This window comes from Zeus faber, assembly GCF_960531495.2.
Source record: "Zeus faber genome assembly, chromosome: 10".
Taxonomy (NCBI): domain Eukaryota; kingdom Metazoa; phylum Chordata; class Actinopteri; order Zeiformes; family Zeidae; genus Zeus; species Zeus faber.
In genome coordinates, this window is record NC_137199.1 from 31,342,445 (window position 1) to 31,369,728 (window position 27,284).

Sequence of the window (27,284 nt, forward strand, 5' to 3'; positions counted from 1 at the left end):
CAGCCCACGCAGCCGCGGCGCCGGGCTCCAGGGCCGGACGCAAAATGTCGGGCGTCCGCCGACATTTTGCCGTCGCGCCCTCGTCACTCGCCGAGTTGATCATTATTCACGGTGGAAAATGGCTGAACGCGCCCCGGACGCCTGCCCCTGTTTGACGCGAGGGCCGTCCAATGGGAGGCCTCGGCCTGGGGGGGGGGAGCCTAATTGCGGCGGCTGACTGGCTCTTTATTACGCGCCGGCTCCGCCCACCAGCGACTTTAATGGAAGACAAAATGGCGCCGACCGCATGGCCGTGGACGTTAACTACGGTCCGAGGCTTTTCTACAGCCACCGTGTTCCAACAGAAACGAATGTCGTGGTAGACATTTACAGACAAGTTTATATACAGCCACGTTTTCCGTGTGTCAATAAATCTCCATCAAGATGATTTTTGTACCAATCTGACGGGTCGTCCTATGTATCTGATTCAAGATTTTTATTTGTCACATACATGCAGTGAAATGTAATATCATTCACTGCAATAACATTCATCTGCTTGTACGTTTTAAGCCGGTCACACTGTAGAATTCACCATTTACAGTGAAAGTTGACGCTGTGACTGCTCCTCATGTGTTACGTCATAAGCTGCACAGAATGTGGTTCGGTCAAAGCCATAACACCCCAAACACCGGGACCCAAGCTCGTCCATTAAATCTCGGCATCAGCCTGAACGTAATAAAGACCCAACAAAACAAGTTCATATAAAAATATTTATTTGTATAAAAGTGAGAAGAGGCACAGGTGTAAACATCAGGTCCCACTCTCCATATCATGGGATGGAGACTCAGCGCTCGCTCGGTCCTGGGAAGAGGAGGAAAGTACAGGTTAAGTCCGGGCATCAAACGGGCGTTCACCCCGACCCCGTGAATGAACGGCGCGTCCGACGGCCCCTCGACGTGGAGTCACCTGCGTGTTGAGGTGGCGCAGCATCACCGGCGCGCAGCATCCATAGTGGCCAGGTTACCGTAGCAACCTGAAGTGGAGACAGAGAGGCAGAGTGAGCACGATGGAGTGGACCCTTCCCCCCCACAATGTTTGCTTCCATCTTTCCACTTAGCGGTTTGAGACTGGGGGCCCCACCTCCCCTCCCCACAAACACTTCAAATGACATTAAATAAAAAAAGGACCGAATTACAAAACCCCCCTTTTGGTCAAAGTTAAATTACACGCATTTCCGCAATGAATTAAAAACTACAAGTACGAGGTTAATGTTTCTTTTAAGAAACATGGCACACTTATGAGCCATCTGAAACTCCAAAACAATGGTTGACCAACACATAGTGAAGACAGGTTGATTTACATACCTAGTTTGCTGGATGTGGATATCCTAAAGAGATATTTCACTGCTATCACAACCGACCCCAGGTAATGAACAGGGTCCTGAAGGCCTATAAAACAAACTGCTACGGGCTATTTTGGCTGGGATAGCCTACAGAGTATCAACACCTAAATATAGGAATAATCAAAGATGAATATCAGAGCCCTCAAAGCCACATACGATTAAAAAATGTTAAAATGTCAGAATAAATAAATGACAGAAGAAGGTAAACCCTACCAAGCCTACATGCATTGGCTGTGGGTAGACCTGGTAATTGCACCCACCTGAGAGTTATGGATCTAAAGCTGCCAAGTAACTAAGGTCAAGAGGAGGTGATAATCACTTATTAAACCTGTGAAACAACTTAAGGCAACCTGGTTAAATAAGTAAAATAACTAGCTAAGTTTGTATAATGGTTTTTTATTTAAAATGAACATACATATGCATACCAAAGTGTTTTAACAGTAATTGGGTTTGATCTCCAGACATGAAAGTACAATATACATGAAATATTGCAGCAGGTTGATGGAAGAGGGAACAATAGCTCATGTTAAAGACCTGGACACTGGAACTATGTCGAGGGAATTCACTGTTACACAGACGAGGAGAGACTTCGCCCCCTGTTGCTAAATGAACTATGGGCTGTAAGCAAGTCAGAAATCAGAGACAATTCAAATCCACAGCACATGCCTTTCTGATCCACACATTAAACACTAACTCAGGGAAGAACAAAAATAAACGCTTAAAATGTAAGGAAAAAATAATTTCTCAAAACAAAAACAATCCTACATCTATTTTTTTTTATAATAAAAGAACGTAGGTACGAAAATAAAAAAAGATCCAACTGCAGAACGGCTACGGTCTGGAGGGAACATAACGGTTTGAGCGTGTCCTAGTGGCGGGGGACAGTGAAGCAGGCTCTGGGAAGGACCTTCCTACCTGTTCGGTCTGGATCATTCTGGGCAGACCCGACCGTACTGAATTTGAGTCTGGCGGCCAATTGTGGAGGTGTGGAGGGAGGGGGGACAGTCTGTGGAGGCTCCGGGCTCAGTATCCCCCTGCGTACCCGCCTCTCGGGTACCCTCCGCCGGTGCCTCCCCGGGAGTAGGGAGCGGCGCTCCTCTGGTTGCCGTAGCCCGGCGAGGTGCCCTTCATCGGACCGTAACCGGAGGGCTGCTGGCCGTAACCGCCTCCGAAGTCGCTGTAGCCGTTCCCGCCACCGTAGCCTCCCATCTGGTCGCCGTAGCCGCCGCCGTAGCCACCGCCGTAGCCGCCACTGTATCCGCCGCCGCCGCCATAGCCACCGCCGTAGCCACCGCCATAGCCTCCGCCGTAGCCACCGCCATAGCCGCCGTCGTTGCCGCCATAGCCTCCTCTGCCACCGCCGAAGCCGTTCTGGCCCCCCCTCATCCCCCGCATGCCCCGGCCGCGGCCCATGCCGCCTCGGCCAGCGGCCTCCATCTCCCGCTTGGTAAGGGCCTTCTTCACCTCCACCTTGTGGCCCTTGACGTTGTGGAACTTACGGACCACGGCCTTGTCGGCGGAGTCGTTGTCGGTGAAGTAGACGAAGCCGAAGCCGCGCTTCCGGCCGCTCTCCTTCTCGGAGATCACCTCGGCCTTCTCGATCTCGCCAAACTCGACGAAGTAGGCGGTGAGGTCCTCCTCCTCGATGTCGTCCTTCAGGCCGCCCACGAAGATCTTCTTCACCTTGGCCAGGGCCTCGGGCTTGTTGGCGTCCTCCCGCGCCACGGCCCGCTTCAGCTCCACGCAGGAGGAGTCGATGTTGTGCGGCCTGGCCGCCATGGCGGCGTCGGCCTCCTCCGCGCTGCTGTAGGTGACGAAGCCGAAGCAGCGGGAGCGGTGCAGCTGCTTGTTGACCACCACCACGCAGTCCGTCAGCTTCCCGAACTGCTCGAAGTGCTTGCGGAGCCCGTCGTCGTCGGTGTCCACGTTGAGGCCGCCGACGAACAGCTTGCAGAGTTGGTCGGTCATTTTGAACAAAGACGAGCAGACGAGCAGACAATGGGACGCGGGGCGCAGTGTGGAGGGGGAAGGGCGGCGAGGCGCGGCTTTATACCCTGCGGCCTGTGTGACGTGTGGGTGACGTCAAAGTCACGCCGCCTCTTCCGTTCGGACCCTGCGTCGCCCTTTTATTCGAATGACTTCTTTTTGTCACGTTAACGGCACTATTTGAACCTTTTTTTAAACTTGTATCTGACTCTTTAATATTTTGTCAATATTCCATATCCGTATTCTATAATAATGAAAGTATTTCTGATTCATCCAATGTAATACAACAATATAAAACGTGCATTATATAGATATTAGAATATAACGATGGCCATATAACCAAGTTTCTCCCCCTTACTGAGCCATATTCAAGATTCAAGATTTTTATTTGTCACATACATATACATACTTTCATACATATATGCAGTGAAATGTAATGCAACGCACCCGGTGATAGCACACTATATGTCCTAGGAAAAAATAAAAAATAAAATAAAAAGTAGAAAATTCCTTTCTAATAGACCGACTAACTGACTCCTAAAACGTAATACAGTAAGTGGAATACTTATAGAATAAGATAAAAAATATATAGAATAAAATACAATAAAAATGAATTGAAATAAAATGGAATAGATAGAATATCTATTTTATTTATATTATATATCCTATTTTTATATTACTGTAATAATATATTCATATTTTTTTAAATAATTATATAATTATGTGTATATTTACACACACAGACACACACACACTGTATATTATATTTATATACATATATGTGTGTATATATATATATATATACAGTATATATAGTGTGCGTGTGTGCGTATATGTGTGTGTGGGTGATGTTTCAAATTATCATTTAGTCAAAAAATTAAGTATAAAATACTTTGATGCTATTTAAATTATATTTGTATCTACAGTCATCGGCGGAAATAACCAATATGTTGTATACACATATTATAATATTATACACATATATCCATATGCAAATTGATATATTGCATCGATGATCAAATCTAACGGTACGTTTTTATGTGCATATGAATATATTGGCTGAGAAACAAATATGATGTATGCACAATGTAGGTATATTTTTATATTTTGAATTTTTATATAATTTTATCTGTAAACAATATATAAGCAAACTGTACAAATATTTTGCATGTGTATATAGAATCACTGACGACCACCCTGTAATATCACATCAACCCCAACCCTTGGAATCTGATGACCCCCGTCTTCTTGAGGTTGGTAGCAGCGCCTTCTGGTTTCCATTAGAATCCAATTAGAATTGAAATGCTGAGGTAGGAAATCTAACACAGTTGCATAGTTTGGTCTTAAGTGTAATTTTTAGGGATCTAGATGTAAAACCGCAGAATCCAGGCGTTCTCACCGATACGGTTCCACCACAGCAGCCATGTCCTGCAGCTGATTTGTGTATGAATGTGCTGCGGCCCCTCAAAGACAGATGGGTGCTGGAGGTTTGGGGGAAGGGGTGTCAACATCGGTACCTTTGTTTCAGCCAATGAACGCAGAAAGCTGCAGGCTGGTTGGGGGGGGGGTTGAATATTGCGGCAAAAATCCTTAAAATAATTCTAAACTAATCGGAAGTTGATTAAGGGCAGACGTTTACTTGTGACCCGCCCTCTTAGCAGCTCTCTATGAGCTTTCACCATCACCTCAAAGTAGATCACCTCTTTCTGATCACCACACAAAGGAACAGGGGTTTCAGGTGGGAGGCAGGTACCTCCCTTCGATTTCCACATCAATAGGTGGCTGTTGAATGAAAATGAAAAGAACCTTTCAGCCGTACCACAATTGAGACACCCACGATAAATGTGCTAAAAGGGACCATTAGGCCCTCAGAAAGCTAGAAGACCGGATTAAAAGGTCTCTGAAATCTCCGCCCGAGGAATTCCCTCCATACGTAGATCTAGACGGACGTCTGTTATCTCCACATGCTCCTGTTACAAGCAGGGTCCGTCGATACCATGTTAGAATCTCCTTTATAAACCCATTTTCTGCCAAAGAGAACGCAGGGAAGGAAGAGCCTCCCAGAGACGGCCACACACCCACTAAACAGCCAAATCCACCTGGGAAACAAAGCAGAACCACACGTCTTTTCTTTATTGTTGTTTATTGTTGAAAAAAATATGTATGAATTTAAAAGACAGTCATCGGGTAATAGGGAATTAATTTCCTTCAACAGAATAAATATCTAAAGAAATTACAAAACTCACACAACCAAGGAAGACAACTTATTCATTGAAAACGGAGATGGGAGACTATTGATTTGTGTTGACGTTGGTCAGCAGCTTCTAGTCTGAGTTCCTCAGAGCAAAGCCCCACTTCAGCCCCCCAGTCCCTCCATCGTCCTCCTCACACGGCAACAGAAACCTGGAACACGGTGATCAATGCTTATCTACTATTTACATTGTATTTTAAAAAAGAAAGAAAAAAAACAAACTTGTGCTCCCATTTCACAGTCAGTGAGAGCCAAACCCAAAATGGCTGCCGGTTTCCGGGTGAAACACCCCACCCCCACTCCCATCCCCCGAAACACAACAAAACACACAAAATGGCCGCAGATTGACTGATGACCGGCCACGTTTGGTTTTTAAGGTTAAAAAGCTTTGTGTGTGTGTGTGTGTGTGTGTGTGTGTGCGCGCGCGTTTTTGGGGAACGTGTGTCGACCGGACGCTACAGCTCAGTCGCAGCGACTCTACGAGTTAAACAACAGTCAAATGAATGTCACTAAGCTCAGCGCGTTGTTAAAAAAAACAACTCTACTTTGTTTGGTCTAGTTACAATCCATCTCAGGAGGATCACGACACGGTGTTCCCTCCGAGGGGCGGGGCTCTCTGACCGGCTGCAAAGGAAGAGAGGGAGCAATGAGGGAGGAAGGAAGGAGGGAGATCACTTGACCAGTGAGCAGGATCACATGATGTAAACCTTCTCGGCCTGAGAGAAACTGAAGACTTCTTTGGTTCTGGGGCAGACGACCTTGTCATCCTGGCGGATGGAGAGCAGGGACTAGAGAGCGGCAGAAACACGTTCACGTTAGATCCTTTAACACACACCGGAGATCACAAACAAGTACAAATACCATTATTCACCTTTTTTGCTTTGCTATTATTGTCACTATCTGTTTTAATGACAAGCACTTGCCTGAGTTGCCTGTCATGTATGAAATGTGCGCTACAACACTATTATTATTATTATTATTATTATTAGACAATGTGACAAACAGGAAGGAGAGCTATGATTCAAAATGGTAACATATCTTGGTCTGGCCTTCACACTACTGGTAACGGGACCAGAAAGTTCCATTTAATGCTTCTGAGAGACATTTTAACAACATTACAAGACTGGTTTTGGAACAAACACTCTCTCCTTGTATTGCAGGTCAGTACTGTGTATGTCAGTGTCGGTAGAGATGAACCAGATGATTCCATCAACAGTTATGAGAGAGGTTTCCTTCAGGTTAGAATGAGAGTTCAGACCAGTCCTCTTTCCCTTCAGATGGAGTGAATCTATGATCTCACGTTGTATCCATAGACGTATCCGTTGGGCAGCATCATGGGCGGGTTGTTCTCGTTCATCACCTCTCCAGAGATCTTGCAGACCAGCCTGGAGTTGGCGCAGTGTGCCATGGGCAGCGGCTGCGCCAGTTTGTTGAGGGACTTGCTGCACACGGGGCAGTCTGCGTTTTTGGACGAGCCGTCCTCCTTGTAGCACTGACTGAGAGCGAGGGGTTAAGGAGCAGCACGGCACGCCCTGGTTCCTGGGAACACTCATCATTTCACCAAAAGCCTTTAATATTTAAAGAGCTGAACAACAAGCTCGTTCTGATATCTTCACTGAAACGTCTTGAGGTCGGAATTTGTTCCCTTGGCAAGATGTTGTGCAACATGGCGGCATCCAGGTGATGAAAACTCAGATTCTTCATCTGATGGTTAAAATGTTTTAAATAAGTTTCATTTTCTGTATTTCTATAAAACTTGTTCATACTCTTTACAAAATAAAGATATTTCCTTTCTAATGTCTCTTTTTTTGATCAATCAGTTTTTCCTCATCCATCATTTACTGTTTATGAAATGACTGAATATGTTCAGCGCTCGTTTCAGAGCAGTGAGTCACCTGAGCTGTCCCTGGGTTGCAGTTGTTATTATATGTTATTATTCTTAACATTGGGATTTGTATTATTAATTTTCTCCTTGTCCTTTTGCCGGCTCAAAGAGGGGCACAGTAACCATCGAACCCACGAATGAAGCGTCGCTGTATTCGGGGCTGTACAGACATTTTGTGGTCCAAGTTCGATCCACATCGACCTATAGTTGGACTAGAGTAGCCATGATAAAAGGTTTTTCTTAAGTACTTGGAGCTGATGTACCGGAAGGAGCCAAACAAAGGGAAGTGCCGGGGCGGCGGAGCGGGGGCGGCGGACGGTGGAGGCGGAGCGACCCAGTGGGGTGCTTTGTAACGTCATAATCCAGTTTGTTATATATGTGCAGGTGTGGCTGTGGGGGGCTCGGCGTGGGGTGAGGTGCTCCACGCTCGACGCTCCATCAGTGTGTAATTGTTGCTTCGGGCTGGATCTGCGCCAGGTCGAGATGAGAGACAGCAGAGACTCTTAAAACTAGTTTGAACCGATGCTGCGTTCCACGGGAAATTGGAAAATTGTCATTTGTGACTAACGGGACTAACCTGGACCCGTGCGTTGTGATTTGTGTGTTATTATTATTATTATTCTAACTGGGGGTGGATACGGGGTTTTGATGGCGGACAGGCCAGCCTGCAGTGTGATGGTGAACACAGAGTTGTTCCCCAGCTGGTGCAGTCTGTAGTTGTCGTATCTGAACTGTTGGATGAGGATCTTCCAGCGCGCCGGGTCCAGGAGGTCCTGAGGAGGAGGAGGAAGAAGAAGAAGAGGATGAGATCAAACTTTATTCATCCTTGGGTGGAGATTCAGGTGGAGCAGCAGCAAACAGCGGTGCAGGTAAAGAAGGGGAGAAGAAGTAAGATGAAGATGGATATAAACTCTGAAGTGGAGCCAGCGGAGCAGCTCTCCTCGTCCTCGCCTCCAGGAGGTCGTACCTTGTAGGGGGAGATGTGTGTGTCGGAGGGGAAGGCCAGCATCCCCATCACCTGCCGAACCTCGTCCAGCTGCCCGCCCTCTGCCTGAGAGAAGTGCTTCCTGGCATGTCTGAACAACATCACATTTATCATACATCACACATAATGGTTCCACAAATACTTCCTACAAATTAAAGTGGAAATCTGCAACATTTTTGTGTGCGTGTCCAACCTGACGGCATCCATGCGCTTGTTCTGTCGGATCAGCTCAATGAACTCCTGGATTCTGAGGCTGAATTCCAGATAACTCTGAAACAAAACAAACGTCACGTCACATTGACTTGCTCCTCTCCCTCCAACCAGGAGCCCAAGTCACCAAGTTTAGTAATTATAACACAAATATTTGCAATTAAGAGTCTCCTCTTACAATTTTGCACAACCACCAGAATGTTACATTTGTGAATATCAAAGTGTATTAAAGGATTTATTTTGGTTTATAGTCATATTGCCAACACTGTGTTAACTTTTTTAATTAATGAATCTCTCTGCTTCACTGTTTATTTCATAAGTTATTGTATAGGACCCTATATTTTATTTTTGGACTTGACCCATTCATTTTTATGTTTTATTTATATTGTTATATTTGTTGTTTATCATTAGGGTTTAGTATATATTTCCATATTTTATTGTGTACAGTTAACTGCTGGTTTATTGAATATGATTTTTTTTTTCAATATTGCCATTTCCCTTTTTGTATTTTTATATTCTATTGCATTATTATTACCGTAGGGTAATAATAACGTGAGCTTTGATGGGAGCTGTAATTTACCGCTAGGGAAGAATAAAGTATCCATCCATCGAAACTCAGTTAATTCACATTTCAAACATTAGTTTAAAATTCCACTTGACATCTAGATTAAAACATGGGATTTCCAGAATCTAACGATTTGACAAAATGATTGCGATCAGCTCAAATAATTCCAATAAGGCGATTATGTAATAATTGTGACGGCGCCACTCCAATCCCTTTATAAAGTAAATTATTTATAAATACAAAAACTGCAGTAATGTTTAGTTCCTGGTGGGATGTTAATAATTAACCGTTAACCGACAATAAGAATCTTTACTGATATATACTATCAGTTAAACAGTAAAAAAAATAATAATAATTTAATCCAAATTGTAAAAAATAAAATAAAATAGGTAATTAAAAAACAGTTTGTTGCATGGTACAATAAAAATAGGCTATACAATCTATTCATAGGGGGCAACATTCCTTTTATTTCAGGCATGTAAGAGGATAGCTTACGCAACCCCTGAGCGAGGTCCTTTCCCTAACCCGGAAGTGCGGGCCATGGTAAGCTGAGCTGTTTACAAACTCAACTGAAATGCTACACATACAAACATACAAAACAAGTCAAACAAGTCAAACAAGTCGTCAACAAGTCTGAGTACTGCCATTATCATGATATGATTATTAGTATTTTTAATCATATTAAAAATTATACCCGTATTATCATGAACAATACGGCACATCCCTAGTGACGGACATTAGTCTGGTGTACGGTGGCACAGTGCATTGCTCCGGCGGGTTATCTCCCAATTAGGGGCCTTTTTGTGTGGAGTTTGCATGTTCTCCCTGTGCTCACGTGGGGTTTTCTCCACCTAACATCAGTAAGGACCAAAAACATGCACAACATCCTGGTCTGACCAGCGATGGACATATGGAACCAGGTCCCCGGGCGTCACTGAACGCTGCCCACTGCTCCTGGCTGCCCCCCCTGGAGGAAGGACAAGCCAGGAGGGGTCAAATGCAGAGGCCACATTTCACCGGCCACCTTCCAAAGCATGTGTGTGTGTGTTGTGGTGTGTGACAATTAAAGATTCTTCTAAAGAGTACATTTTAAAATTGTCTAATAACGGTCAATGATCGGTTAACGAGGGTCGGCTATCCGTCAGAAAAAAAGCTGCTAGCAGCAATGAGCGGGGGTCAAGTCCAATCACGACCCTGAAGCCTGGACCTCCAGCCAAGCAGCACAAGGCATCACAGAACAAAACGTGCTAATGATGCTCATTTTTGATCACATGGACATTAGTCAACGAGAAATGTATTGATGCATCACTTTTTGAACCTGACCATGACCTGACCTGCGTGAACCAAACAATGTATTTCATGTAAAATAGTGCGCAGAGTATTTTAAAGCATGTTTGGTTCACATCAGACCTAGTGTTTACAAGCTACCCCTACTTCCTGTCTATGAGGCATTTATGTCGGTGGCGGCCATATTGTCTGGAATTAGGGAACTATTTTTATAACATTGAACAATAAGGGTCCAACAGAGCAGGTATGATAAAAATTGGAGGCCTTGGAGGAAGTAGAACAAACATGAAATATGATGTCAAACGGCTTGACCTGCGTGAACCAAGCTAAATGTATTGAATGTAAAATAGTCGGCAGAGTCTGAAAAAAGCATGTTTGGTTCACATTGGACCTAGCGTTTACAAGCTACGCCTACTTCCTGTTTATGTGGCGCTTTTACCAAAACGTTTCTGTCTGTGGCGACCATTTTGTTTGGACTTTTGGAACTCTTTTGGGAACTCTGATTAATCAAGGTCCGAATAATTCAATAAACCTGGTTTGGTTGAAATTGGACAAATGGCCTGGGAGGTGTCAAAATGTGTTTTTTCAGACAATTCAAAGTGGATGAAATAGTGAAGGCGGAAGTCAATCATTTCTACAGCAAATCTATTTGCCATTAGGAGCTCTGTAGGTGGGCGGAAATGTAAAATACAATTTCCAGTTAATCCTGAGCACTTGGACTTGCGAGCCACCAAATTCCATGAAGATTTGACAAATTGAAGCCCTTCAATTCGCCTTGAGGCTCCTAAATGTTGGTTGGCCTGTGGCGGCCATCTGATTTTGACAATCGACTTCATCTTTCTTGAGCCAAAAGAACCTTCAGCCACAAGTGTCCTAAAGTTGGTCGCTTTAAAATCGGACACATGGTCTCTGTGTGTCCGGTCAGCACACTGGACTTGGGAACCAAGTTTCGTGAAAATTAGACCAAGTGTGCGAAACAAACAAACTTCCTGTTTCTGTAGCGATGTCTTACAAAAGGGAGTGCAAGGAATTGAACAATGTTGGTTTGGTTGAAATTGGACGAATGGCCGAGGGGGAGATGCCCAAAGATTGTTTTTCAGAAAATTAGAAGTGGTGGAAAATGTGATTCGGCAGAAGTCACTGGTGTCAGCGGCAAAATTTTCGACCATGAGGAGACGCATCCCATGACACCAAGTATGTGACAGTGGGAGGAACGGGGTGCCAGATATGAAATGTGAAAAGTTCAACTTTGACCTGTTGGTGGAGCATGGTTCGCACACGGTCTGAATGGTCAGCAATTATAGATTTCGACAACTGAGACCATTGTCTATGAATGTGCCGAGTTGCATAAAAAGTGACTGGTGGGAACAGGGTGAACGAGAAAAACAGGCACAATAATAATAGTAATAAAACGTAGAATAACTATAGGGGGTTTGCACCTTCCGTTTTTAACACCCTACTTAGCATCCTTAGTTTCTAGGAGGCATCGCAGCCTCTTAAGAAAGTAAAACATAACCTCCATGTTCAGCAACAGGGATCCATTTTAACTTTTAATCCAAACCCTTTCTTAAATGGATGCTACAAAGTTTCTATGTGTTCAGTTTTGCTTTTGATTTCACGAATAAAGAGAACTAAAATAAAGGGAGAAGGAGCACCAATCAGAGCTGACCTTCATCTTGCGGAGGCGGGACTTGTTGTCGTGGCACCAAGCAAGACACGTGGCCGTTTCCTGTCGCTCCAGAGACTCCTCCACCTCCTTGGCCGTCAGGAACATCTCGATGTTCACCAGGTCCTGAAGGAGAGGGGGAACGTTATTTAGCCGTTCATTCAACCACCCATCCACCCACCCACCCATCTAAGGATCTACCCACCCACACATCTATCTCCCAGCCACAGGTCCATCCACCCGCACATCCACCCACCCATCCATCCAAATATCTTTCTAGCAGTCTGTACCACTTTAATGATAACACTGTAGTACTGATAATATACCGTCTACTCCCCCATCCCCCCCATCCATCCCATCTCACCAGCTTCACAGCAGTCTTTCCTCATCTCTCTCTCAGTCTTCCTCCCCCTACATCCCTCCCCCGCTCCGTCTCGTCAGCTTCACAGCTGTGTTGTACTCCCTCCCTCCCTCCCTCTACCTCTATCCCGCTCTGTCGTGCCAGCTTGACGGCCGTGTTGTAGTATCCGCAGCGCAGCAGGTGCTCCACCATCATGCGGTCCATGCGCTTCTTCTTCCACAAGTTGACGGAGGCCGGCTGGTCGCTGCTGTGCTCCTTCAGGTGCTCGATGCGACGCTTGCACAGCTTGGCACTCTCATCCTCCGCCTGAATGGACTCTGCAGCCTGCGGGAGGCAGGGAGACGCCTTGAGGAAGGGTTATCTAGCCTTCTAGCAGAACACACGGCAGCGTGCCAGAAGTTACAACAGCAGCCGATCAATCAGTGCGATCACCTGCACACACCACCTGCAACAACAATAAGGTGAAGGAGCAGAAATGCTACGATTCACCAGGTTGGTGTTGGTGAGAAGACATTCTGGTTCAACGAGTGCAACAGCTGTTTCTGGAAATGCATAGGCTGCGAATATCTGACTTTTTGGTGCACGTGAAGAATGAACAGACCAGAGGCGATTGAAGGAAAACTCAAATATTTTTTAACCTTATTTTTCAATCATTGTGAATGCTCTACAATGGTACAATCATGACTACGTGGCTGTGGCAGTCGGCTGAAGCTATTCTCTCAATTCTGGATCAATTTAAACAATTATGATTGAATGAAATATAAGCTTTCAGTTCAAAAACTTTGGTTAGGTTAAAAGGTGCATACAGATCAGTTGAGCGGAATATGATGTTTCTTCTTCTTCTTCTTCTTCTTCTTCTTATTATTATTATTATTATTATTATTATTATTAATAATAATAATAATAATAATAATGTGCTCCTGGCCACAAAATATAGAATGATGTATGAAAATAAGGGTAATGGCAGTGACTTCAAACCACCATAACTGGGTGAAGACAGCATGGGTGGGTGTCCTGACTACAGCTTGCTCACAACCCTCACAAAGACTTCCCTTCAGGTGTAAACACACCCAAATGGTAACGAGTGACCTAAAAACATTTTAATTTTCAGAATTAATATTTCTGGATGTGCCATTTTTTCTGACTGCAGAAAGGTCGTTTGTACTGGGAAGGAAGATTTATGCAAATTAAAGTTGCACTTTTCCCTCGCAGTGTGTGTGACATTAACTGATTTGTGAGGGCAGCAGTTTGTTATGCAACTAGGACTCGGTCTGGGAAGTAGAACATAGGAGAATCTGAATGGTAGAATCTGTGGAGCCCCAAACCTGCTATGTAGTAAAAAGAAAAGCTAATTTCAATGTTGCTGAAACATAAATGTTGAACAGAACACCAAAACATTTTGAAGGACGCAGCGCAGCCTTAACTGAGAGAAATACAATTTGGGCAACTGCTGCTGATAAGATAACTCTTCTAGGAGTAACAAATTTAACTTACTTAAAAAGGAGATGGGAGGATGTATAAAGACATACAAGAGAAAAGGTTGCATATAACAAAACACAATCCATCACAACCAGTGGACCACCAGAGGAGCCAGGATCCAGACTGACAAGGTGGGGGGTGGAGACAGCTCTGATACTTTGCCAATACAGCTGCCAAAACAAGAGCGAGCCAACCACCACACCATCCTTTCATAAAAATGCGCTTTAATACACATTTCACCCTTTGATGCACCATGGGATTTTACTGAGCAGCTGTTTGCACGCAGATCTACTTCGGAATAAATAAAGTTCCTGTTGATTCTGCAGCAGAGTGTGATGCGCTCACCTTCCTCTTGAGGGCACTAAGTTTCTCCACCACGCCGTCCAACAGAGAAACCACCGAGTCGACGACCGGGAAGCTGCTCAGGGTCTTCTCCAGCTCAGCCACCACCATGGTCACATGACTCGTCTCCCGGTCAATGTTCTTCTGGGCCGCTCGGAAACGCTTGTTCAGGGTTTCATAAGGAACCTGCAGAAACAAATTAAAACATTCAGTCAGAAATAAACACAATACTAACGGACAGCTGAATAAGGATTCGGACAGAGTGACCGATTTTCATTTAAAAGATAAAGTTATGCGGGTTGCGGTGCGGCTGTCGGCCTTGCTCCTTCTGCGTGGCTTTTCCGCGGCGCGTGCCCCAGGTGCAGGGGCCACATATCTTGCTGTCTGTGGTCGTTGGCGCAGGGGGGCTGACGTCGGGGTGTCCTGCGCCATGCACGCTTGGCTACATGGGTGGGCCCTCAGGGCTTGTGGCCCGGTTGGGGCATGGCGGGCCTCGCCTTTGCCGGGGCCTTGGTGGGCAAGGAGGCCCCGTCGGCTCGGGGTGGATGGGTCTGGCGGGATGCCAGCTTGACTGTTCCCTTCAGTCCTACAAAAGAGCCTTTTAAAAGAATAGGATCGTTCGGGAACGACGTTGTGCGATTGAAAGTGAATGTAGAGAAGTTTGTCATAAAGAGGGACACGGCTATCCCAAGGTTATTCTCCGACTGGACACATTGATTGATTGTACTCTTTTACAAAAACATTTCACTTATACCCCAGGAGTTGTAGTAGCAGAGCCCACAGGATCATGAAGGATCCTCACCACCCCAATAACAGACTGTTCCAGCTGCTGAGGTCAGGCAAGCGCCTCCGCAATCACGCAGTGAGAACAGAGAGACTGAGACGGAGTTTCTTCATAAGCCCCCAAGCCCCCACTGCATTACTGTAATGTAAGTTGCACATTGTACTGCACAATGTGATGTTAATGTATAACTGTGTCATACTGTACTATATATCACAACACACTACCTCACTTTATTCACATGCCACTCTACTGTACATATCTGTATATACATAGAAGTCTATTCATCTTATTTCTATTTGCATCCCCGTTCAGTATATTACCTTTTTATGCTTACTGAAACTGAATTACATTTTAGGAATGAATTAGTTTAGTTAGTGGTTAATTGCTTAATTTACTAAGCTACTGTGTCCTTGTACTTATTAATTCCGTTAGCTTAGTTAGTACATTTTCTAATTACTTAGCCATTGTGTCTTTTGTGCATAATCTCCAGTGCATTGCAATTAAAATCACTGCATACATATATGCCGGTGTGTGTGTGTGTGTGTGTGTGTGTGTGTGTAGCCCACTCGCGCAAAAATAAGATAAATGCTGCTTGGCTCCACGCGGACCTCTTGCGGCTGACGTGACTGGTGGAAATACAACAGTGGATTTAATAGGAAGCGTGGACTTACGACGCACCGTGCAATGTGCCAACGCGTCCGGTGGAATTGTACAATGATACCGCAGTTCACGTGTTGAACCGAAGGGTTCCATAACATACGCCTGTGTAGAGTTGCATCCCTAGCACTCACCGGTGGAACACACACACACACACACACACACACACACACACACACACACACACACACACACACACACACACACACACACACACACACACACACACACACACACACACACACACACACACACACACACACACACACACTTCTTTTCTCCCTCCCTTACTGCCATAGCTATCTCAGGAAGAGGCAACATGCCAAATTGCGGTTGTGATTTTCATGGACTTAATTATGTTTTGTCAATACATATGTTTTTCCAGGTATATGTTGTTTGATTCTATGTTCATTTGTCTCCCCGGTGGTGACAAGTAGTAATGATGATTAGTTGTTTAAAAGAACAAAACGTGGTAAAATGGTTCTTCAAAGAGGGGGATTGGTTGTGGTTGTGTATAACAATAAGCTGTGCTCTGGTCGTCCCACAGGTCGTCCATAGGACGGAGTTATTGCAGCAGACGTTGAGGATTAAAGAATGAATAAAGAGTTTCATTGCAGGTTAAGAAGTTGAACTTTTCTTGCAGACTACCTCTGTCCTCGACGCAACAGAAAAAATACTCTGTTAAAAGAGTTTAAAGATTAAAATTAAAAAGAGAGAGATAAAATTAAAAGATTAAGATAGCCTCAGTGCCTCCCTCTCCTATACATAAACACACATACACTTGCCTGATTTTGGCCTTTCTATTGTACAAGCACATATATCTGCTTCTCAACAGACAGCCAGGATGGATCTGCAGGAGTCAGACAGATCAGTGTCTAGTATCAAACTAACTGCAAATGATGAGGACTGAACTGGAGAATGTCTCTTCTTGGTCAGTCACATTGAGTGTGTGTGATAGAATGTTTGAGTTTTCAATAAAACATCTGTTTTCTGACTTTCTTACACATCCAACAGGGATACAGCACAAAGACACTGATCATAGCGGTACAAGGAGATGAAGCAAAACTGCTCTGTCTGCAATGGAAACCACCATCACAATAAACACTGGTTTCTGGGGTGAAGACCCGAGGGTTGGACCACGCAGTCAGTGTCATATTGTGCTGTAAACTTTGCTTTATAATATAAAGACAAAGCTGTTGAAGGAAGTAGTGCAGCAACACACAGCTCCCCCACTGTGACCCCAGATTCCAATAACAAAAGGATGGGGGATTAAAAATACTGTCCTTTCAACAGAATAAAGTTGATATCTTGTTTTTGTGAGTCGCTCTAAGTACAGTATAATAAAACAAAAATGAAATAAGTATAAAACAACATAAGTGTTTGTCACTTCTTTTGTATGCTTTATAATTGAGTCAAAGCACTTACCTACAAAAGGACAAATTAAAATCAGTCCAAACAAAGAGGGCAGGCTTTGTGCTTGTTTCTTCTGCATAGTTTGAGTAATTTAGTTATTTAATGATTACGTTTCACTGGGGTTTTGTTGTGATGAAATCAACTGCAAAACAAGGTTTAGAAAATGGTGCGTGAAACATTGGTTTAATTTCAACATATTAAGTAGTGCAGTGTGGTATCACAAAGGGAAATTTGAGATAATAGAGGTTGTTATATTTAACTTATAACCAGTGTTGGTCTCACATCATTTTGAATGATGACATAGTTCAAATGTGATTACCCGTGGATGGAATGTTCAACATGGGATTTCTAATTCATGAGAATATATTGTTATGTATTGTGTGATATATTGTGATGTATTGATATTGGGCACATTTTGATCTAATATAATATTCTCAACATGTTGAAAAATCCAACTAAAATTCATCACATTGGCGCTCTAACATTTAACCTTGATTCATGAAAAATCTTTGCTTACACATTTGGTCATCATTTATTGTGGGGACAGAATGACTATGGCAATGTCTCACATTACAATACTCAAATTAAATACTAAATTATCACCGGGACAGATGTTTAGCTGCTTTGAAGCTGTGACATTCTGTCATGTGACAAACAGAATGTTGACCTAGAAAATAAACATGATATTTACTTTGATTTTTTAAGTTATGAGCATTTATACTGATGGAAACGTCTTCACTTCTTCAAAATGGTGGTGCTGACAGTATTGACTTATTGACCGAATACAATGCTGATAGGTCACAGTTACAGAATATTTTCCAGCTGCATTAATGACTTCTAAACCCCCCTATTTCTATTCTAGAAACTGAGCACATGACACCTACAGATGTGAACGGAAATTGTTGTTTCTACTCCAACAGCTAGAGAGATTAACACATCTGTCTCATTTGAAGCTGGAAAGACAGACAGACATAAGTTAATCAGCAACTGACTGGTTGTTTTGGCTGGCTGGCTGGCTGGCTGGATGTCCGCCTGTCTTTCTGTATGTCTAACAGGCAAACAGAGAGCGAAAATATTTGTCACCTGTCCGTCTGACTAACTACTCATCTGCCTGTAAGTCAGTCATCAGTCAGTCAAGCAAACCGACAGTTATTCGGACAGACAAGGCAGTTAGACAGACAAACAGTTAGTCAGGCAGACAGCCAAACCGTCACACAAACCGACATACAACCAGCAGGTTATTCGGACAGACGGTTTTTCCTCATGTCCTGGTTTTACTGATATTTTATTCGATGCGGAGAAACAGAGAGGCTGAGCGGCCTGGACTTACATAACTGACAGACTGGAGAACAATCTGCCTATGGAACCGTCTGTCTGTCTGTGTGTGTGTGTGTGTGTGTGTGTGTGTGTGTGTGTGTGTGTGTGTGTATATATATATATATATATATATATATATATATATATATATATATATATATATATATAAATAATCGAGATAAGATCACAACAAGGAATTAATCCAGCCGACGCCTGCTGCCATTGTGTCGTCATATCTGCTGCTTCGATTAAAAACTAAACCATTCAGCAGCATTTTCTCTCAGTTCGGAGGATGAAACTGAGCAACAATGTTTTTTTTGTTGTTTTTTTGAATCAGTCACCTGTCACATTACAGTGTCCAGCTGTTTAATGTGTTCGAGCAGCCCAAGCTGCACTCAGTGTGCTCAGAAACATCTTTATTTAAAACATTCTGGACCCAGAACCCCACATCCACCTCACACCTACTCCCATTGTCCAAATCCAGAAAACAAAGCGACAGTAAAAACAGTAAATAGTGCTCAAACAGCAGCTAGTGCTGCTAGCTCCGTGTCGTTAGCTCAGGAACAAATGTTTTATATTTTATTTTATTTTTCGGTCATGACAGACATATTGTTTAATATGACGCCAAGGCGAACAAGAGCACATTGCGATTGTGAGTGTGACTCTGTGTAGTATTTTACCTTTAAAGTGGGGTATTCCTGCACTTTGAGAGCCATCGAGAGCTGGGACCCTGTCTCCTGCACCGCCATCTTGGATTGGAGCTTCTCTCTGTAGTGATGTTGCTGCTCCGCACGGTATCGCGAGCTTTCGGAGCACAGGTATCGCGAGAAGATTTGGGTCAGGGGCTATCTTTACCTATTTAAATTTATATTATTTATACATCAAGTCATTGTTTACTAATTTTTGTGTATTTTAGTCTATATCCGTATCTTGATTTGAATATCTAATATTTTCAATTGCTGTATCAAGATGTTTCTATTCATATTTCTAGGTGAGCTTTATTATCTGTATATTTATTTTTTAATAGCAATGTTTCCATTTGAATGTTAACATGAGCGTCAAACATTAAAAAAACGAATTATGGAAAACATTTGTGTTAAAATGTAAATACAGATAAAATAGCAATTTTTATCTGTATTTACATTTTAACACAAATGTTTTAAATTTCAATTTCAACTGCAATGTAAATTACATCCATCCATCTATCCATCAATCCATCCACCTATCCATCTATCACCTATCAATCAATCCATCTATCATCCATCCATCAATCATCCATCTATCCATCCCCCATCTATCAATCGATCCATCCATCTATCTATCCATCTTCCATCTATCCATCCATCCATCCATCTATACATCTATCATCCGTCTATCAATCCATCCACCTACCTACCCACCCACCCACCCATCCATCCATCAATCCATCCATCCATCCATCCATCCATCCATCCATCCATCTTACTATCTATCCATCCAGCCAGCTATCCATCTGTGGGAGTCTCTGCCCACAGGTAAGGGTTTATGGAGGGAGACTGAGTCCTTTTGTCTGCGCCAACATGGCGAGAGTTTTTATCATAAAGTCCAACAGAGCGGCTCGCCGGCCACATGTATAAATAATAATAATGATGATGATAATGCTGATGATGGTTTCAGGCGCAGGAGGAACGGCGTTTTGCTCTGGCTCCTGGCCGGCTGAAGAGCCTGTGTGCCGATCCCCTCTGCAAGACAGACAAACATTAAAAAATCTCCCTGCCTCGAGTCGATTCGAGGCAGCTTGGCGGCCGCAGGAAAGGGAACAGTGCTGTCGTCCGCAGCTGGTGCTTGACCATGTCCCTTTGTCAGCCACACAACCCCACCACCCGACATGGGCCGGGAGCCGTCCAGCCAACAGCCCCCCCCCCCCCCCCGTCTCCCCAGCAGGAGAGAAAGTCAGCCATGACCATCTGCGCCATCAGACTATGGACCACCCGGAAGTTAAAGGGCCGGAGAGCCGGGTACCACCAGGTGATCCGGGCGTTTGTGTCCTTCATGTGGTGAAGCCACTGCAGCGGGGCGTGGTCTGAACAGAGGGTGAAAGCTCGTCGCAGGAGGTAGTAGCGGAGGGAACCGACTGCCCACTTTATGGGTAAACACTCCTTCCCCACCGTGCTGTACCTCGACTCCCACTCTGAGAGCTTGCGACTGAGGTGCAGCACTGGTCACTCGGTCCCCTCCACCTCCCGTCACAAGACTGCGCCCAACCCTCTGTTCGGTGCGTCGGTCTGCAGACAGAAAAGGAGAGAGAAGTAAGGGTTAAACAACACTGGCTTCCCACAGAGAGCTGACTTTAACCTCGCAAACACCTGCTGGCACTTTTCACCACTGGACCGGATCTGGAGCACCCTTTCGAGTCAGACAAGGGGCTGGGGCTGGTTGGTTCCGAAAAGTCGGTGACAAACCTCCTATAGTAGCCAGCCAGCCCTAACAACTGCTTCACCTCCTTCTTGGTCTTGGGTCTCGGCGTGTTTGCGAACGCAGCTGTTTTATCACGCTGGGGTAGGACCAGGCCTTCACTCAAGTGGTACTCCAGATGCCGTTCCTCACGCCGTCCCACGGAACACTTCTTTGGGTTGGCGGTGAGCCCAGCCCACCTCAGGGACTCAAGCCCAGCGCCCACATGCTGCATATACCACTCCCAGGTGTCGCGTGAATGATAACGTCATCTAGGTAGGCTGGCGTGACCAGAGCCACGGACGCCCCCTCCCTCCATTCTTTTAAGGGGTTTAGGTGATAAATCTGTGTCGCTCGCTGCCTGTCAGATCGCTCAACCTCATAATCGACCTCCGCCAACCCACCGTGTGACCACAAAAGGCCCTTGCCACTTCGCAAACAATTTAGAGCTGAACGTAGGGAGCAACACTAACACCTTGTGTCCCGGTACAAATTGTCTGAGTCGAGCCCCCTGGTCGTATAAGGGGCACTGACGTTCCTGAGCCCAGAGAAAATTCTCCCATGAAGAGGGCCGAACCAACGCATATAACTTTGCTCTCAGGTCCACGACAAACTGTATTTCATTCTTACTGGAGCTAGGACCTTACTCCCAGTTCTCTTTAATTGGGTCTAGCACCCCCCCGGGGTCTCCTGCCAAAGAGGAGTTCAAAGGGAGAAAATCTTGTGGAGGCCTGGGGAACCTCTTGTCCCAATTTCGGCTATCGTTGTGAACAAACTTTCGAATCATGTTTTTCAGCATTTTATTAAAGCACTCAACCAGGCTGTTGGTCTGGGGGTGGTAAAAGCTAGTCCGAATTGAGCGGTAGCCCAGTAACTCGTGAAGTTCCCGAAATGTACGTGACATAAAGGTAGTGCCCTGGTCGGTCAGGATTTTCCCTCAGAATCCAGACTCAGGAGATGACCTGAAACAGCATCTGCGCCACACTTTTGGCTGTAATACTGCGCAGGGGCACTGCTTTTCGGTACCGGGTTGCATTATCCACTAGGACTAACACAAAACAATACTGGGGGCACTGCGGTATAACGGCCTGATGCAGTCCATACCGAGGGAGGGGCCCCAACGGTGCTCTTGGCGTAGCCGAGGGGTGACTAACTGGCACTCAGGACACGCAGCGCACCATTTGCGCACATTTGTTTTCTTGTGACCAAGGCCGCCTGGAAGAGCATTTCCAGGCGGCTCTTTGGCACCAACAACTGGGTTATCTCCTCTCCTGTCTGAGTGTCACGGCTCACTCGATATAACCTGTCCCTAATCACTGGGGCCAAGAAAGGAGCGTCCACGTCGCGGCCCTGGGAGTATTGACGAGATCGACAAGATCGACAAGATCGACTAGATCTACAAGATACTGCTAATCCTATCACCACTACAAGCAACAGTTACAAGTTACAAGCTACGCTGAAAGCTGCAAGCTACAAGCCACAAAGCTACAGAACACAAGAGAAAACATCATGCCTGGAGATAGACACAAAGGTCGATGTCGGAAACAAGGAACATCCTCAAGACCAGCATTGACAGTGATATCTGTGAACATTGAAGGGTTTTCCTCTGCAAAACAAACCATCTTACCCGATCTATGCTGCAAGCAACACTGTGATGTTCTCTGCTTGCAACAGACTCACAGAGGGAGTGAAAAGAACCGCCCCACCATACCAGGAATGGTCCTGACCACTGAGCGACCTCACCAGCAGTACGGCAGTGCTGTATTTGTAAAAACAGGGTTAGCTATAGAAGATACAGATATGTCAAACGACCATGACATCAAAGTCCTATCCGTTGAGCTAAGCAGTGCTGTAGTAACATCTGTCTATAAACCACCACCTGTAGACTTTATGTTTTCCCAGACAACCCCCAAAGTACACAGCAAACCACAGATCATCATTGGGGACTTCAACAGCCACAGCACCCAGTGGGGCTACTATGGGAGAAATTTACTAGTACATTTAAAAGAAATATGTTCATTATATTCTACCATTAAATAAGAAAGAACATTCGTTATCTTGCCCATTTGCTATATGAATGAAGTAAGTGTGTGTGAGACAGGGGTCAGCAAAGACATGAATAAGTGCTTTGTTGACTGTGGGCCATATGACATGGGAAGGTGTGTGAATGCAAACATCCCCTCATAAAATGTGGCCTGGACTAGTGTCGGGAGGTTTGTTGTTGTAACTGATGTCAAAGAATGCAGACAAATGGCTTCTTTGCACTATTGACCGTATAGGAAGAAGGAAGGGATCCTAATTGAGTAAACAGATGTACATTCTCGACCAACAGAAAGAGGTTAAAAGGAGGAGTCCATGAGCGGCTCGGCAGTTCTTTGCCAAACCAACTCAGATTCTGTTGTCACTTCTTGCAAGTGATAATAAAGTCTTATATCTTCAGACCTCGACTCTCTCGAACTTCTCTTCTTCAGTTTAATTGTTAGATGCAGTTTTTTCCACTACACTACCCTGAAATGACCAAAGATGGAGAAGCAGTAGAGGACTGGATGGATACTAACCAACTAAGTCTTATCCATGACCCCAAGCTACCACACTAGTTTTTCAGTGCTCGCTGGAAACGTGGCTACAATCCAGAGCTCACCATGGTCACAAGTAACATCGCTGGACTGTGTAAAAAGACTGCTGGACCCTATTCCATCAAGCCAACACCGTCCCATTGGGATCCAAATTAATGCAGCTGTAGTCCCAACCATCGTGCCCTTCAAAAGGCGTTTCAACTACAAGAAAGCAGACTGGAAAGGCTTCACCAACGAGCTGGAAGAGAAAATCAAAAATATAATACCAGTTAGCAAGAACTACGACGAATTTGCTAACCTGGTGTTGAAAGCTGCTCGGAAACACATCCCACGAGGCTGTAGAGTTGAATATATACCTGGGCTTTCAAAGGACTGTGCAGGACTCCATGACAACTATGTCAGCATGTTTGAAGCAGATCCCTTCTCAGATGAAACATCTGCCCAAGCTGAGAAGGTGATGGAAAACATTGCCCAAGAGCGAAGCAAGACCTGAAATGCTCTTATTGAGTCCACAGACATGTCAAAAAACAGCAAGAAAGCATGGACACCTATTCACAAGCTAGTGGGTGATCCTAAAGCAGCTCTTCAGCACCGAAAAGTCATTGCCAACCAAGTTGCCAACCAGTTGCTCTTGAATGGAAAGAGTGGAAAGAGAGGGAAAAAGACCAAGTTAAACCGCAAGAAATACATCGAGGACCCTGCTTTTACAAGACAGCTTACAATGGAAGAGCTGGAAGCGGGAATCTCTACCCTCAAACCAGGAAAGGCAATCGGATTGGATAACATCGCAACCGAACAGATCAGGCACTTCGGTCACAAGGCAAAGACATGGCTTCTACAGCTCTACAATGAGTGCTTAACAACACACAAACTCCCTAACATCTGGAAGAAAGCCCACATTATAGCACTGCTGAAACCTGGGAAAGATCCATCCACTCCCAAGAACTTCAGACCAATCGCACTTTTGAGTCATACCTACAAGCTTTTCGAACGTCTGATCCTCAACAGAATTGGCACCTTTCTTGACGAACACCTCATCCCTGAACAAGCAGGTTTCTGCCCTGGCAAGTCGACAACTAGCCAAGTACTCAACCTCACGCAGTACATCGAAGACGGCTATGAGGAAGGGATGGTAACTGGTGTGGTGTTTGTCGACCTCTCAGCTGCTTATGACACAGTCCTCCTCTCCTCAGCAAGATCCTGGAGACCACAAGGGACATCCGTCTGACAGAACTGATCGAAAGCATGCTTGAAAACAGGAACTTTTTTGTTGAGCTTGGAGGAAAGAAGAGCAGGTGGCGAAGACTCAAGAATGGCCTTCCACAGGGAAGTGTGCTTGCACCACTTCTCTTTAACATCTACACCAATGACCAACCAAAAAGTGCAGACACTCGCCCCTTCATCTATGTAGACGACCTTGGCATAGGTGCACAAGCCACTGACTTCAAAGTTGTGGAAGACAGACTCTCCAATGCTCTGGCAGAGCTAACACCTTACTATGAAGAGAACCACCTACGTGCATATCCATCTAAGACACAGGTGTGTGCCTTCCACCTGAGAAATTGTGAAGCCAAGCGCCAACTGAAGGTCAACTGGTCAGGAACCTCCCTCGAACACTGTGAGCACCCGGTCTACCTAGGGGTAGCCCTGGATAGATGCCTCTCTTTTAAGACCCACATTGAGAAGACCAAGTGTAAAGTGAGTGCGAGGAACAAAATCATCCGCAAGCTCACTGGAACAACCTGGGGTGCTAACTCACAGACTCTGAAAGCAACCGCACTGGCTCTCTGCTACTCAGCTGCCGAGTATGCCTGCCCAGTATGGGAGCGAGCTGCCCATGCCAAGAAGTTGGACCCCAGCCTCAATTCTAGCTGCCGCCTTATCACTGGCTGCCTGAAATCAACACCTACAGACCAGCTATACATCCTAGCAGGCATAGCCCCACCAGAGATACGACGAAATGCAGCAAGCAAGAAAGAGCGGCAGCAACAGTCCAATGATCAAAGACATCCTCTCTTCGGCCATGTGCCAGCCAAAAGCCGGCTTAAATCCAGGAAAAGTTTCCCGAAGAGCGTCCCACCTCTCAGAACACCGAGCGCAAGCAGTGAAAAAGTCACTCGGTGGGAAGAAAGACTTGACAACCTCCCACCAGAAACAACAATGGAGCTAAAGGTGAGCGAGGCACTGACCCCTGGAGCAGACACCAACTACGCAGTGTGGAAATGCCTTAACAGACTAAGATCTGGTGTTGGACGTGCAAAGCCACTCTTGCCAAATGGGGATACTTGAATGACGGGGACGCTGTGTGTGACTGTGGAACTGGACCACAGACCATGGAGCACCTCCTGATATGTCCCCTGTTGGAACAGACCTGCACAGCATCGGACTTAGCAGAGTTTAATGAGAAGGGACAGCAATGTGTTCAGCTGTGGCTGACCACATGTAGCCAAGCCTTGTAACTGACTGTTTTGTGGACACGACAAGAAGAATCACTGGAAAATACGGATGAGTGAGCACGGCATCTGGGCGCATCAATATGCCATCAATTTCAACTACCCCCTCAAAGGCCCCGCTCAGGGGGTCGTCTCGAGACCGCTCCAGTGGGAAATCGTCGATAGGGAAGGTTAAAGGGACCCCTCCGCGTCACCGTGCACCATGCAACACTCATATATATTATAAATTTCCCTACCGACCATTAATGGACTCCCACAGTCTCTCTCATCAACCCGTCAAAACCTGGCCAATCCGTGCCCAAAATCAGGGAGTGCGACAGGTGTGAACTAACTGCAGCCTGTACCGTATGGGTTTTTCCCTTGTAACGAATTTTGAGCCGGAGCATCGGATACGTGTGAATATCCCGATGCACACAACGAACCTCCACCTGTGACGCCTCCACCAAAGCCCAGGGTCGAACTAGGCGTTGCTGAACCATCGTCTGCAAACAGCCCGAGTCACGCAAAGCCTGATGTCTAGTCCCTTGTACCCTTACCGGTACTTGGTAGGTCCCTTCCCTCCATGATGCTGCTGTTGCTGCTGATGATAATGATGATGATGATGATGATGATGATGATGATGATGATGATGATGATGATGATGATGATGATGATGGTGGTGGTGGTGGTGGTGGTGGTTTCGGGCGCAGGAGGAACTTCGGCTCTGGCTCCCGACGAGCCTGTGCGCTGATCCCCTCTGCAAGACACAAAACATTCAGAAACCTCCGCGCCCCGAACCGAGTCCAGACAGCTTGGCGGCCGCGGGAGAGGGAACCGTACTGTCGTCTGCAGCCGGTGCTTGACCACGCCACACCATCTACCTATCCATCTATTTATTCATCCATCCATCTATCTATCTATCTATCTATCTGTCTATCTATCTATCTATCTGTCTATCTATCTATCTATCTATCTATCTATCTATCTATCTATCTATCTATCTATCTATCTATCTATCTATCTATCTATCTATCTATCTATCTATCTATCTATCTATCTATCTATCTATCTATCTGTCTATCTATCTATCTGTCTATCTATCTATCTGTCTATCTATCTGTCTATCTATCTATCTATCTGTCTATCTATCTGTCTATCTATCTGTGTAGAAGTAAACATGCCAATTGCTTTATTTCATTTCACCAGTCCTCCTGCTGACAGGAAGTTGAACAGTCCAGGGCAGCTAGAGATACAACATTACACAAATCTTTTAT

At 45.2% G+C, this 27,284-nt stretch overlaps 2 protein-coding genes across 3 annotated transcripts; both read right to left on the reverse strand.

Moving 5' to 3' along the window:
* Positions 1-735: 735 nt before the first annotated feature.
* On the reverse strand, positions 736-3,386 carry hnrnpa0a (heterogeneous nuclear ribonucleoprotein A0a). The gene is made up of 3 exons (XM_080008071.1): positions 2,297-3,386; positions 946-1,012; positions 736-840 (listed from the first exon to the last, which is right to left on the reverse strand). The coding sequence occupies exon 1, from the start codon at positions 3,347-3,349 to the stop codon at positions 2,405-2,407; it is 945 nt and encodes a 314-aa protein (XP_079864197.1). The 5' UTR covers positions 3,350-3,386; the 3' UTR covers positions 736-840; positions 946-1,012; positions 2,297-2,404.
* Positions 3,387-5,506: 2,120 nt separating this feature from the next.
* Positions 5,507-19,324, reverse strand: maea (macrophage erythroblast attacher, E3 ubiquitin ligase). 2 transcript variants are annotated; one of them, XM_080008069.1, is made up of 10 exons: positions 19,250-19,324; positions 14,402-14,584; positions 12,698-12,901; positions 12,220-12,342; positions 8,682-8,758; positions 8,471-8,579; positions 8,143-8,276; positions 6,919-7,114; positions 6,326-6,406; positions 5,507-6,242 (listed from the first exon to the last, which is right to left on the reverse strand). In XM_080008069.1, the coding sequence occupies exons 1-10, from the start codon at positions 19,316-19,318 to the stop codon at positions 6,174-6,176; spliced, it is 1,245 nt and encodes a 414-aa protein (XP_079864195.1). In that variant the 5' UTR covers positions 19,319-19,324; the 3' UTR covers positions 5,507-6,173. The 2 variants fall into 2 exon arrangements, with proteins under 2 accessions (XP_079864195.1, XP_079864196.1); XM_080008070.1 differs by having other exon boundaries at positions 5,507-6,406.
* Between the last annotated feature and the right edge of the window lie 7,960 nt (positions 19,325-27,284).